This window comes from Mastigoproctus giganteus, chromosome 1, assembly GCF_048544385.1.
Source record: "Mastigoproctus giganteus isolate SK-2022 chromosome 1, ASM4854438v1, whole genome shotgun sequence".
In the NCBI taxonomy this organism is placed as follows: domain Eukaryota; kingdom Metazoa; phylum Arthropoda; class Arachnida; order Uropygi; family Thelyphonidae; genus Mastigoproctus; species Mastigoproctus giganteus.
The window spans coordinates 35226638-35241649 of NC_143575.1; the positions used below are offsets into that span (position 1 = coordinate 35226638).

Consider the following 15012-nt stretch of genomic DNA (forward strand, 5'->3'; position numbering starts at 1 on the left):
TTTTTTTTGCACTCATTTGTTTTTTTTTTTTTTTTTTTGTGATTTGGTAGTTGTTGGCGCATCGGCTTCTGTGGCCATATTGCACCTCCCAAGGTTTTTGCAGTACTTTGATCCAAGCCCGAGGCGGGAATCGAACCCGCAACCTTTGGGTTGCCGGGCAGGTACTTTACCCACTCGGCTAGCCCGGTCGGCCACTCATTTGTATTTGGGATGATTTATTGTAGTTCCGAATGTCAGGGTTAGAAGCCTTCAATTGTTGATCCTGGATATTTTGAATTTTCTGCTTTCTTCTGAGTGCTGTAAAATTCATTTAAGTAATTTATAAAATTTTAACTTTGGTAATGTAGTGAGTATTAGAATACAAGGGTTTCATAAGAAAATATTGAAGTAAGCTTATTGATTCAGTTTAATTAGTTATTCAGAAATATAAAAATACAGAATGGGTGACATGCATGGTTTCTGTTCTTCTTTTCCTTGATTGAGTTGCTGCCTTAAACCTTCTGATCTCAATGTGTCAGTGATATTATTCTTGTATAGATGAAATCCTTTATTCTGCATTCCACCCTAAAAATTTTCTCCCTTATGTAAATCTTCGATTTGGATAAGGGAGAAAATTTTTAGGGTGGAATGCAGAATAAAGGATTTCATCTATTTAAGAATAATATCACTCACACTGGAGAATTACCTGCAGATCGGCATTTAAGGAATTCGTAGCAGATATTCGAGAAATTGATGCTGTTTGTGCAGGGCAAGGTTTCTTGAACTGGAAAGTGGAATGCAACGTGCTATCATCGGCAAAACTATGGATGGGATTTCCAGTCAATGGAAGGAGGTTGTTAGTATACAAGAAGAAAAGAGTGCCAGAAAGAACTAAACCTTGGGGGACACCAGTATTAGTGGAGAAGTTAGAAGACAGAGAACCATCTACCATCGCCCTCAGTGAGCGATCAGAGAAAAAACTGGATAACCAATTACAAAAAACAGTTCACAAACCATAAGATGGAAGCTTGTTTTGAAGATCTTTATGCCAAACACGATCAAAAACCTTAGAGATGTCAAGAGCAACTGCTTGTATTTCACCGAACTTTTCCATTGAATTTGTCCATAAATGGATAACATAAGCCAGAATATCACCAGTGGATCGATACTGACAGAATCCATACTGGCGATTGTTGATCAGACGGAAGGTTTCTAGGTAGTTTAAGAGTTGACGATTAATTGATTTCTCCATTACTTTTGAAAGGGTAGAAGTAATTGCAATGGGACGATAATTGGATGGAAGGGATTTGTCACCCTTTTTAGGAACTGGCTGGATATGAGCAAATTTCCAAGCAGAAGGAAAAACAACTTTTGGATTAAGAAAGTGAAAAAAAAAAGGTGGCAAAGAACAGGAGTAAATTCAGAAGCACAGGTTTTGAGAACAAGTGGAGAAATACCATCAGGACCTGGAACTTTCTTAGCATCAGGATTCGTCAAAATCCTTCTGACATCCTTTTGATGGAAGACCACAGGAGGCATTGAATGGAGTGTGTTGGGAATGGTCGTAAGTGTTTTACCAAGATCATTAATATATGAGTTGGAAGAAAAATGGGATGCTAGCAGATCAACTTTATCCTTAGCTGAAGTGACAACAGAACTATCTGGTTTTGAGAGAGGTGGGTGCACAGATGGGCAAAAGTTGCGGCCAATAACTTTGGCAAGAGATCAGAATGCACGGCTACCATTAGGGCAAGAGGCAAGTTTGCTACTCTTAGCCTGTTCAAAATCAAGTTTGGAACGATTAATAACTGCTTTACAATTGTTGTGAGCTTTGGTGTAGAAAGAAAATGAAACTGAAGAATTGGAAACAAGCCAATTACGATATGCAACATTCTTCTCTTGAACAGCCTTAAGACATTTATTGGAAAACAATGGTTTAGATAAAGGACGAGATTTTAAAATGGAGTGTGGAACAAAGGATTCCATTCCTACTAGAATAATTTCACTTATACAATCTGAGGAAACGTTCACATCAGAAGTTTTGAAACAGTAATCTGACCAAGGAAAGAAGAAAAGAAATCTCGTAGGTCATCCCATTTTGAATTCTTGTAATGCCAAATGACACGAGGTTGGGAATAGCCATGAGATAATGGCTCCATTGGAGAAGAGAATCACCAAGTTGTGATCTAAGGTGACTAAAGGACCACTCACTTCAACCGTGTACTTAGAAGGGTTGTTTGTGAGAAAAATATCAAGCGTGTTGGCTGTATGGTAAGGATTGTCCGATATTCTTGTATCTAAATGAACAATTTGTGGAGGTCATGGGTAATTGCAAAAGCCACAGCATGTCGACTAGCTGTGTCTGTGTGACTAGAAAATGGAAGCCAGCTGGAGTTGTGAACATTAAAATCACCAAGGAAAATTATCTAATAGTTAGGAAAGTTGGACTGGAGAAAGTCAAGTTGCAAATAGAGGAAGTCAAAGGGTTCCAAGTGATTAGTGGAGTTGGGAGAACGGTAGAGACAACAGATGAATTTGACAGAATGAGATAGAGAGATTTTAAGCCAGAGAAGATCAAGAAGAGGAGATTCCAAATTACCAAGTCTCTGACAGGGAATATCAGAACAGACATATGCACAAATACCACCTTTGAGGCGAAAGGATCCATGCAGCGAATAATTTGGGGAACTGAGATGAGCAGTAGTTGAATCAACCGATAACTGAGATTCTGTCAGAAAAAGTACATGGGGTTTGGCAGACTGCAAGTGGAAATGGACATTGTTGAGATTAGAACTGAGAACACGCGTATTTGTGAAGTGAACTAGAAAGTGTTTGGGAGGTTTAGATCTTTTCGCAGATAAGCTTTTTCTATTAGTTTGACAATTCATGTTGTATTCAATAGTGAAAAAAAAGTGTGCTATATGAAGTAATGGAATTTTTAGATATGGTGTACACATGGTAAGAATATACCCTCCTCCTTGACATAACATGGCCTCAACAATGCACCCCCTGTGCATTCACACTACTTGAACTCCCTCCAGTCACAATCTGGCAGAGTAGAGGTAGCAAGATTGTACACTAGCTGAACCGGAAGCTTCCTAGAGAGTTACCAATAGGTTCGGTCCGGTGTACTAACTAGCAGCTGGCTGGCAAACACCGTTTCAGAGCTGTACCCTCGAAATATAAGGAAAATTGGATCTCGCCATGATGTCCATCATTGATAAGAATACAGCATATTGTAACTGGCTTCTCTCTGAATCTCCAACTTCATTTTCTTCTTCTTACATTAAAGTTAGTGACAAGTGCAAAACGGTTATTAATGATTTAATAACCATTTTACAGTTTTCTTTAGAATCTACTTTTGCTCTTGAGGTATGAAAAAAAATTTTTTTTGTTAGCCAGTGTAATCAGATTATCAATGTTGCTTTTTCTTGTTGCCTATAACATGTTGTATACAGTAAAATTACACAGTAAAATTTTGGAAAATCAAATTGCAGTATATGGAAAATTTAAATCCCCCATGATGAGACATTCTGGCTCTCTCTTCTCTGTGTAGTTGTTTGTCATACTCATCACATTCATTTTAGCCTATAAAACATACCTGCTTTCTTTCTTTTTTTTTTTTTTTTTTTTTTCTTTCTTTGTCTCTCTCCAGTGTATCACATTAAACTGAATTGACATTACACTGGCTGTTTGTGTCAATTGGGTATACTGATTTAGAATCTGTGTGCTTCTTAACAAAGAGCATAATTCCTTCCCTCTCTTATCCTTCCCCTTTTTGTATACATTGTACTTACAGTATTCAAATTCTGCATCCTCTGTCAGAGTAGCACCATGTTTCATATTCGTGTAATATCTGTATTTGATAACTTAAACAATAATTCATCAAATGTATTTACTATACTCCTATCAGTATTGTAAGTATAGACATTACACAAATATGAAACATGGTGCTAATCTGACAAAGGATGCAGAATTTGAATACAGTGAGTACAATGGTGGTCAGTTTACATGAAAAAGGCAGAAATGAAATCTGAATTTTGCATATGTAAAATACTCAGTTGTTTCAAAGAAAACATCAACACTTTATTTTAAAATGAAATTGTTACAAAAAAAGATCCTGATTCAATAAGCCCCACCCTTATATGAGAAAATAAGCTTGCAACTAAACATTATGTTATAGATGAAATTTTTAGAAGAGCATAGCCATCTAGTTTTAGGGTAATTGCCATACCATCAAAATTTCATCCCTATCAAACTGTTGGACTCAGGCAAAATCATATGAAAAAAATGTTGGTAGGAACAGAGTTTACAAAAAGTAAAGAAAGGTTCTTCACAAAGAATGTGTACTTATTTTCATCCCCTTTAAGCTTGATGACTTCACTCGGTTAAGTAATGGAACATCTGGTTGTTAGATACTAGCATTGTAGTGGTTATATTGTTATTAATCTTTGTTACCTTATGACCATTCTAATAAAGGTACATAACATTCACATGAGGTATATAGCATCTTTAATTACTATCATTTGATATATAATAATTTTATGGTGATCACTGCAGTTCTGGATCATTCTGTTGTAATACTGTTAGTTGGTTTAAATCAATGAGAAAGTTTGTCCAGTTTGATATGTTGGATTAGCAACTATCATGAAGCATTCAACCTTTTTTCTCAGAAATTCTGATTTATAACACTTGTAATATAATTTATTCTTTGGCCGTTGAGTATTATCTGCATTTTATTCCTCCTGTAATATTTATTTGATGCTAACCTCTGCTCGTTGGGAACATCTCAGAAGGCTTGCTTGAATACATTACTTCACTAATTACTGTTTGCCTGTTTTTTCTGATTAATGTCTGCTAGCTTGCCCAATTACGTGTGCATCATTGTCTTAGCACCTTGTTTTCTATTAGCTTTTTATAAAATGTATTGGTCATAAATTGCATATTTAAAATATTTTGAACATTGTAAAATTCTGGTTTATGATTTTGTTGTTTCTTTAACAAAATGTTTTATCTTTAGTAATTCTGAAAGGCCAGTACTTGATTTAGATGATATAGGAACTTCTTTTATACCAGATGGACTTAGTGAATGTGTAAGTGAATAGTTTGATTTTATTGCATAGACATTTTAATTCATCACACTTAAAACCTGAAGTGTCAAAATGCCATTTGGATATTATTGATGTTTATTTAATAAAATTTTATATAACCATTCACTCACATTGCAAGTAGTTATATGTGGATGTTAAGAAACATTATTTTGTAGTGCTTGTCTCATCACAATGATAAACCATCTCTTATGTGATCTTTTTAGTATTGCGTTTTGCCTTATGAGCAGGAGCATCACATTAGTATTAGTAGAGTGGCAAATAATCCAAGGAAGTAGGTTTATACAGCATCAGCCAAAAAAAAAAAAAAAAAAAAACACTTCTGTATTACCCATCCATTACAACAACACCAAATGGAAATTTGTTTCAGCAATCAACTTCCTGCTGGCTGAAGAGAAACTTCTGCACATCTGTCCTGCAACTAAAGGTTAAAAAAAAAGGTCAAGTGCAGCCATTATCAACCCACTGCAGGATGGAAGCCTCCTCAACAATTCATGCTGAGGGAAATGGACCATAATCTGCCATGCTGGTCCAGTGCAGGTTGGCAAATCGACTGTATTCAGCAGTCAGGGGCTTGAACCCCGGTCTACTCAAAGAGCATGTGCTACTGCACTCCCACTCAGCTACGGAGGGAGTCCTGCAACTATCCTTGCTCAATTTCAATTTATGCTCCTTCACATGTGTGTGGTCTGTTTGTATTTCACTCCCGATCACTAAACATGGGCCACTGTAGCAATACTCACAATCATTTGAAGTAGGTCTTGCCTGTAAAGGAACCATTCTTAAAGTAGACTAACCACTTCCTCCACAGAAGTAGAGAGACAATGATTATGTTGTCCAGTAACTTTGAGATTGATTTAGAGCAACTTTGTTGGCTGCTAAAACATAAACATCAAAAAGTTGTTTATATACATAACAGCTCTTTTCTCATTTTTGCATTGGCAATTTAATCTCTATTTAATTTTTTTGGATTAATTGGATTATATTTACATGGGGGTAGTGTGACGATGTGCTAACACTGCATTCGTACTGCCATCTATAGCCTAATTTGTTTCTATATATTTTAATTTCAACTATTGTTTTGTCAGTGGTGTGGTTTGGCCATGTGAGAACTAGGCTTTCTGTTTTATTATTTTTCGCTGCATAAGGACCACCGCTGTGCAAATCTATTGCATCGGCGGTCTGATTTTAGTATCATTCTGTTGTTGCATGGATTTGTTTAGTGTTTGAAATGCAGTGATTCCCTGACTATTATTGCGTGGTCCTCTGTCGAGATGGGGCATAATGATCAGTCTATTTTATTTCATTTTATTAATTATTATTTTCAATTTATTTGGTCATGTGATGTTGTTAGTCTACATTTCCACCTTAGTGAGATTTCATATAATTCAGAAACGGGTGCCATCAAGAGGGGCTGCTAAATTTCTTTTAATTGGCTTAATTTTCTAAATTATTTTAGGAATGTTGCTTCAACACTACCCTCTTCTTCTTCTTTATCCCCCCCATATATTTTTCTGTTATTATTATGTTATTTTATTTGTCTAAGTTCTTTTTCACTCTACTGGTTTGCCATGCTACTGGCAAATATCCTATTTTAATTTAGCTTATTATAAGCAACATGTAGTGGATCGTGCTTTTCTGCTGCCACTGATATTAGCTTTCCTACTATTTTACTGATTTATTTTTAATATATATTTTTATTAATTTCTATCTCTCTATTTAATTTTTGGATTAATTGGATTATATATATATATATAGTATATATATATATATATATAACCATATTTTAGTTAATTATAATACCAACTAGATAAATTGGACAAAAGTATTAGGGGTGAAAACTATAATCATTAGCTCAAAGTGCCAAATTTAAATAACCCATGTTGGACTTTTTTGTTGTACCCTATAAATAAACACATATAATAAAATAAAATAAAATTAAATGAAATAGTAAAAGTAAAATGATAATATAGCTAATTATAGATATATGGTTACATTGAATGGAACATTAACAAGGAACATTGTACTCCACTCAATATATCCCATAAATAATTAGCAGAAGCTATCTGTTTCTGTTTGCCATTTGCCAGTTTTTCTATGTTCAAATATACTGAGAATTTACTGTAATTATGTAATCAAATTAGCTTAATTACTTTAATATACCTTAAATTTAGCAGAAAACTGGCAGAATAACTGCTCACCCTACAGATAGCAGTGTAAATTAATAATAATGGAAGTGAAAAATGAATAATATATACGAGTATCAACTATTTATTTATGTAGTGAAAAAGAAGGCTTATGCCTAAAAATTAAGACGAATATGAAGAGGATTAAGGATAGTAATATACCTCAATATCCCTCGAATTGCTCTAATTGATTTTGAGGTATAAAAAATTAGAGCTAGCAAGCAAAAAGCAAAAGCATAGAAACCGCATTTTATTTAGATATTTGGGATTTACCGGGAGCCTAACTGCCCGACCTTTTAGTAAGGATCCTGGTATTATAGTATGTAGTGATATTTGATGTAATATAAATCCAATAATGATTATAATTCTTTTGAATAAGATATAAAATCAAGTACAATATGTACTTGATTTTATATCTTAAGGTTAAGAAGGTTAAGATTTAGTTGATGGTGCACCCTTCAAAATGGCGGCGAGGAGAAGAGGGGGAAAGCAGTGATTGACGGATTGTGACTCCGCCCACTCACTGTGTTCCCGCTATTCTCCTCGGCAAACGGTACTAGGTGACACGTGGGTAGCACAGCAACAAATACGGCGGCTGAAAACAGGATAAATCCAATAATTTCAAAAGTTTAAGTTACAAAAATACGTTTTTTGTGGATCACAAAATATCACGTGACATTTGAATAAGTCGGATAGAGCAGAAAAGAAGAAGAAAAAAAGAGGGGAAAGGTAATTTTTGCGAAAGAAAAGGAACGGCAAATGAACAATTATTAAAAATAAAACAAACAAAATGCACATTTTTCTAAGTTATATTTTACGAGCATTAACAATGAGATTGGCTGAAAAGGAAAAAAAAAAAAAAAAAGACAAAACAGTAATTTTTAAGGAAATTTAAATATGGGGATTATTATTTTTAGCCCAAATAGGGGGATTATTTATTTATTTTCTTTTTTTTCTGGGGGCTCTGCCCCCAGACCCCCGATATACGTATTATTCGGCCTTTTCCAAAACCAGGCTAAGATTTAGTACTTGGTGCACCCTCTCTACACTCGCCGACACGGCAGTGATTGACGGGTGCTGACTCCACCCAGTGTCACGTGTTCGGAAACATCTGACATGCGTGCCACGCCGTGTTATGAATTTCGCTGCTAGAAATGTCACGTAATGTTAATACTTGATTAGCAGATTATTTAATTTTATCGATGCATAATTATAAAACAAAAAAAGAAAAGTTGTTTGGTTTTGAAAAAGGCTGAATAATATGTATATCGGGGGTGTGGGGGCAGAGGCCCCACAGAAACGGGGGTCTCCCCAGAAAAAAAAAAATCCCCCTATTTGCGTATTCGATTGTTAGCGACTTACTCTTTGGTTTCCCTTGGTTGAGACGGGTGTCTGTTGTATTGGGTGATTTTTTTTTTTTTTTTTTTTTCCTCCTGCGAAATATTAGTTCGAAAATGTTGGGTTGTTTTGAAAATATAATTCGATTGATGAGGTGAGTGGTTTTCTGTCGTTTTAGCATTTCTGTTGACGGGCATCAGCAATTTTCAGTGTTGCCCATGGTGTTAATTTTTTTTTTCAGTGTTGCCCATGGTGTTAATTTTTTTTTTTTCAGTGTTGCACGTGGTGTTAATTTTTTTTTAGATTTTAGATCAGTGATTATTAGATTGCTTGTGATTTATTTTTTGCTTTGCCTTCTTGCTCTTCAACTGATGATTTATTCCTGCAAAATATTAGTGCGAAAGTGTTGGATCGTTTAGAAAACATAATTCGAATGATAAGGTGCGTGATTTCTGTCCTTTTAGCATTTCTGTTGACGGGCATCAGCAATTTTCAGTGTTGCACGTGGTGTTAATTTTTGTTACAAATAATACTAATTACTTGTTTTTTCATGTTCGGGCAGAAAGGCAGGGGATCGAGATCCCCGTCTAGTAATGTACGGGCAAGAAGAATCAAGGGTTGCACGTGGTGCGAATTTTTTTTAAAAAAAGAAAAAAAAAAAAGAAAAAAAGAAAAGTTGTTTGGTTTTGGGTTAAGATTTAGTTGATGGTGCACCCTTCAAAATGGCGGCGAGGAAAAGAGGGAGAAAGCAGTGATTGACGGATTGTCAATCACTGCTTAGGGGGATTTTTTTTTTCCTTTGGAGACCCCCGTTTCTGTGGGGCCTCTGCCCCCAAACCCCCGATATACGTATTATTCAGCCTTTTTCAAAACCAAACAACTTTTCTTTTTTTGTTTTATAATTATGCATCGATAAAATTAAATAATCTGCTAATCAAGTATTAACACTACGTGACATTTCTAACAGCGAAATTCATAACACGGGTGACACGCACGGTGTGGCACGCGTGTCAGATGTTTCCGTATGTTCAGGAGAACATGTGACACTGGGTGGAGTCAGCACCCGTCAATCACTGCCGTGTCGGCGAGTGTAGAGAGGGTGCACCAAGTACTAAATCTTAGCCCAATAGAAAATACCTGATATATTTGAAAATATATGGATAAGATAAAAATATAGAAATATAGAAGCTCCATGGGAAATTATAAGAATTTACTTAAATAGCAGTTCAATTAGTTAATCAAAACTAGTTTTCTCTAACAACAGAAATTAAATAAATAGAAATTGAACTATACCTTCTTGTAGTGGACTACAAAGCTAACAGACTAATATATCGTTTCTGCCTTTATATATGCTGAAGAAAGACAACAGCGCCCTCTCACTTTTTGCTTATTTTGCTTACTTAACAGAACAATTGAATTTGGGAAAAAGAAATAATGCAAATGAAATTATTAATTGAATTTCATGAGATGTTGGAATAATGCAGAAAATAGTAGATTAGAAATTAAAAGTTGAAAACCTAAATAAATATTAGAAATTTAGTAAATATGAGAAAATACTGTAAGATAAGGCCAAGAAAGATAGCAGTGCCCTCTTATTAATGGTTACTTTAATACCAACTTGAATAAATAATTAAACAATTATTTCCATTGAAAATAATGATAGAAAAATGCTGGAATGTGTAACAAAAGAAAATGTTGGCAAAATACTAGCAGAAAATATCAGTAAAAGTATATAACAGATGTAGAATGAAGAATTGTATCTATTACAGTAATGACTGATATATTTGGACTATGTATATATAAAGTGCTTTAGCATCATAATACACAGCCATTTCTGAATAAACAGAAAATTTTTAAGGCGGCATCGTTTTAGGTTATATCTCATATTGTGAATACCTTCACAACGAGTTGCCATGATATTGCACTACTTTGAATAAGTAACGCTTCACCTAAGGAGAAGACTAATGTTACTTATTCTCAGATAGGTACCACCACCCAGACGGCACCGTTTCAGGGCTATTTGTATGTATGTATGTGAATATCTACTCGATTATCCACTTGTCCCTATTAGACTTAGAAAAGCAAAAAGTAGAGGGAAAGTTATAGTAGGAGTGGAAGAGGAAAAGAAACGGTGTAGAAGAATGAAAGGGACAATAACTCCTTCAACTCACACCACTCAAAAAACTCATAAACTCCTCGAATAGGCATCGCTTCCCCAGTGGAGAAGGCTGTTGTTACCTATTCTTGGAAACTCCGGACATCATCAGGCGCCCCCTGGTGCCGTTTCAGGGCTATTTGGCCCTTCTTCGGTGGGTGGGTAGGTACCCAAGTGATGCAATGATGGCAAAAACAGTCATGAAGTATAACTCCACAATATGAGAGATGCCTGATGGTGTATGATGTATTTAGACTAAGGCGCATTTAGGGCTAGAGCCTCAAGCTGCGAACAAATTTGGACTATGTATATATAAAGTGCTTTAGCATCATAATACACAGCCATTTCTGAATAAACAGAAAAATTTTAAGGCGGCATCGTTTTAGGTTATATCTCATATTGTGAATACCTTCACAATGAGTTGCCATGATATTGCACTACTTCGAATAAGTAACGCTTCACCTAAGGAGAAGACTAATATTACTTATTCTCAGATAGGTACCACCACCCAGACGGTTCGCAGCTTGAGGCTCTAGCCCTAAATGCACCTTAGTCTAAATACATCATACACCATCAGGCATCTCTCACATTGTGGAGTTATACTTCATAACTGTTTTTGCCATCATTGCATCACTTGGGTACCTACCCACTCACCGAAGAAAGGCCAAATAGCCCTGAAACGGTGCCGTCTGGGTGGTGGTACCTATCTGAGAATAAGTAACATTAGTCTTCTCCTTAGGTGAAGCGTTACTTATTCGAAGTAGTGCAATATCATGGCAACTCGTGAAGGTATTCACAATATGAGATATAACCTAAAACGATGCCGCCTTAAAAATTTTCTGTTTATTCAGAAATGGCTGTGTATTATGATGCTAAAGCACTTTATATATACATAGTCCAAATTTGTTCGCAGCTTGAGGCTCTAGCCCTAAATGCGCCTTTGACTGATATATTTTAACATCACTTTAACAAGAAGTTAGCTGGTACCCTGATGAGTGAATAATGCTAAATATATCAAAAAAATATATATATATATTTTTTTTTTTCAAAAATTATCAAAAATTAATTACTGCCCCTAGAACAAATATAGGTACAACCTTTCTACAGTTTAAGCTATATGTAAAATGCGCCAAGGGAAGTGCCTAATATATACATATGTACAAGTACTCAGAATAACCTTAGCAAGATTTAATTATATTTTAATTATGTAATTCAGCTATAACTAATTTTGGGTTAATATTTTCGTGCCATTTATTAATTGCTATATTTATAGCCCTGTTAAGATATTTATCTATGAACTTTTCTGGGAATTCATTCCTAATTAGTTTGGCTTTTAATTCTTTTAGTGATTCTATTATACTATTGCTATTATTACCTATTTTTATTAATCTAAAACTCTGTGAAATAATAATGTTACTACGAATCCTTTTTGCAATATTGGAATGCCAATGCATTAAGCTAATAGCTTCAAAGTTAAAGTCTTTACGTTTGTCATATACTTTGGTATACCAATTATTATCAATGTTATGTATATCTATATCTAAATATGTAGCAGCTGAAGTGCTATCTTTATTAGTACTTTCCAGTTGTAACTCCTTAGGATACTGCTGTGCGATATCTCTCTGAAAGTGAGGTTCATTTATTACAATAAGATCATCAATGTAATGATATAGTATTATGCTTTATTTATATTCCTTTCATAATAGTGTAGGTAAAGATTTGCTACTATGCAAGAACTGCATGCCCTCATAGCATATTCCTATATGCTACTTATATATGTTACTACCATTAAAGATGTAGCAGTTAAATAGACATAAATTTATCGTACTGTTCCAATAGTCTTTCTTTTTCTTTTTCTATTTCTTATATTCTTTTACATAACTTCATATTTATATATATACAGGGTGATTCACTACCAGTGCGACAAACTTGCAGGAGGGGTAGGGAGCACAAAGACGAATCGGAATCACATAGCATTGCAGGGTCCGAAATGCCTTCATCATGCGGTAGAGGACGTTGAACGGGAGGTCGCATGAATAGCGATCCCGCTGGAAGTCAGCATTTGCGAACCGGTTCCCGAGGCAGTAGGATGGACGAGTATTCAAACGTTGAACTGCCTGACATTCACCTTGCATATGGAGCTGCGGACTGTAACGGGCGTGCCGCTCTGTGCTTGTACCAGGAACGTTTCCCATATAGGCGTGCTCCTCATCATATGATTTTCGCACGTGTGCACAGAAGGTTACACGAGACTGGTTGTTTCACGAGAGGTACCATGAATCGAGAGCGAACGACGAGGACGCCAGACAATGAGGAGAAAGTCCTACGTCTTGCAGAAGGCAATCCGAGTACGAGTACTCGAGCAGTAGGCCAACGATTGGGTATTTCCCAACCCACTGTATGGAGGATACTGTCAACAAACCAAATGAGTTCATACCATCTGCAACGCGTCCAATCATTGGAGCCTGCGGATTATCCACTCCGGAGGACTTTTGCTACTTGGTTTCTTCAACAGAAACGGTTCGCAAATGCTGACTTCCCACGGGATCGCTGTTCACGCGACCTCCCGTTCAACGTCCTCTACTGCATGATGAAGGCATTTCGGACCCTGCAATGCTATGTGATTCCAATTCGTCTTTGTGCTCCCTACACCTCCTGCAAGTTTGTCGCACTGGTAGTGAATCACCCTGTATATAAGAAGATTAAAGTATAAAAGGAGGAATGCTAACCACATCAGATGTATTAACAATGGAAAAAATAAATAGGCATCTGTAAAATAAAGGGTAAATTACAATAAAATTAAATAAAAATACATATAGAACTTAATGTCATAGATCCAATGTTTTTAACTTTGTCATCAGCGGTCAGCAGCCAAAACCAATAGAAATACAGCAAGGCCCCCGTTTCTGATATGAAATATATATAGCAAGAGGTAAAAAAAAAGTAGGCTGATGTATATTTCATAGCCAACTCGACAGAGACCAACAAGGAAAGGGGTGAAAACCAGATAAAATCTAAAGTGAAAAATAAAAGTAAAAATTAAGAGAAGACTAAATAAAAAGAAATAAAATAGCAAGCCATCCAAGAGGAATTTAAAAACAAAAGTAATGTAAAATGCAGACAAGATGATATTCATAAAGGACAACTTACGGTGGTGGCAAGCGGGAGTAGGCGAAATGAGCTAAGGGGAGCAAACAGCAGCTAAGCTGTATCAGTGAACCACAATCAGTCAAGCCATTACTATTCACTACAACTACTTCCTACAACTTCCTACAACTAGGAAATTATTCTGTTATACTCTACTCCATCTATTCGGAGTAGATGGTTCTCTACTCCGAGAACCATCTATTTGTTGGCATTACTATATGCTAGTTCCACATTAATATACAAAATTGCAGAGGGCACTACAGATAATCGATTTAATTACAATTATTTTAGTGACTTTAACTATATAAACAAAAGGGGGCGCCTCTGTCTTGCGTCGGATATATACTACACGTGCAATATTATTTGGTCTTTCTAACATTCCTTTTACTGGTGGTAAGCATGTTTATATTTATAATTATCTGCTAACTCCTCTTGTTATTCCTTTAAAAAAACCGGGATCTCTTACTATAAGGGATGGGATGTTATGCTCCCAGTTTTATCCCACGTAATATTATGCTTAGTCTTTTTCTATACTTTTTACTTTCTACTGTATAACCCTACTTTCATACCACATGAACTATTAGAGCAGTTCGAGAGGGATTAAGGTACTATTGCTATACTTTACCCTGCTTCAGTTCACCTTCTCTCACCTTATGCTACTTTTGATACCAATATGATGAATTGTAAATTATACCACATACTTATATGAATAACAGTGGATGGATCTCTTTCTACATGGTCATTCTCTTTTGAAACTAAGCTATCCGTCGGGCTAATAGGCATCTAGCCAGTTAACAACTAAATTGTGATTTACTTTGGTGCAGTGTGCAGCCTAATTAATATAATATAATTTTTTTTTTTTTTTTTTTTATGAGAACCCCAAACACGAGAGGTATTAGAACCTATAGTACTTAGTACCGTGCTTGGGTTGGAGGTTGAGAAGACGAAAGAAGATATTTGTTGATATTGGACTTGAACTTCTGTAGATTGTAATTTTCAGGAAATAAGTATGAAGGAAGGTTGTTCCAGAAAACGGCAGTTGAATGAATAAATGAGGAAGATGAAAAGTTGGTTCTGTGGGTTTGAAGTTGGACAGTAA

The 15012-nt window shown here is 35.6% G+C and overlaps 1 protein-coding gene across 1 annotated transcript in view; it reads left to right on the forward strand.

The window, feature by feature from the left end:
* The window catches only part of LOC150090699 (putative ubiquitin carboxyl-terminal hydrolase MINDY-4), a 238239-nt gene that overhangs the window by 146865 nt on the left and 76362 nt on the right, over positions 1-15012 (forward strand). Inside the window, exon 10 of the mRNA XM_090369549.1 lies at positions 5000-5072. Coding sequence (XP_090225675.1) covers positions 5000-5072 — 73 coding nt within the window. The remainder of the gene's footprint in view (positions 1-4999; positions 5073-15012) is intronic.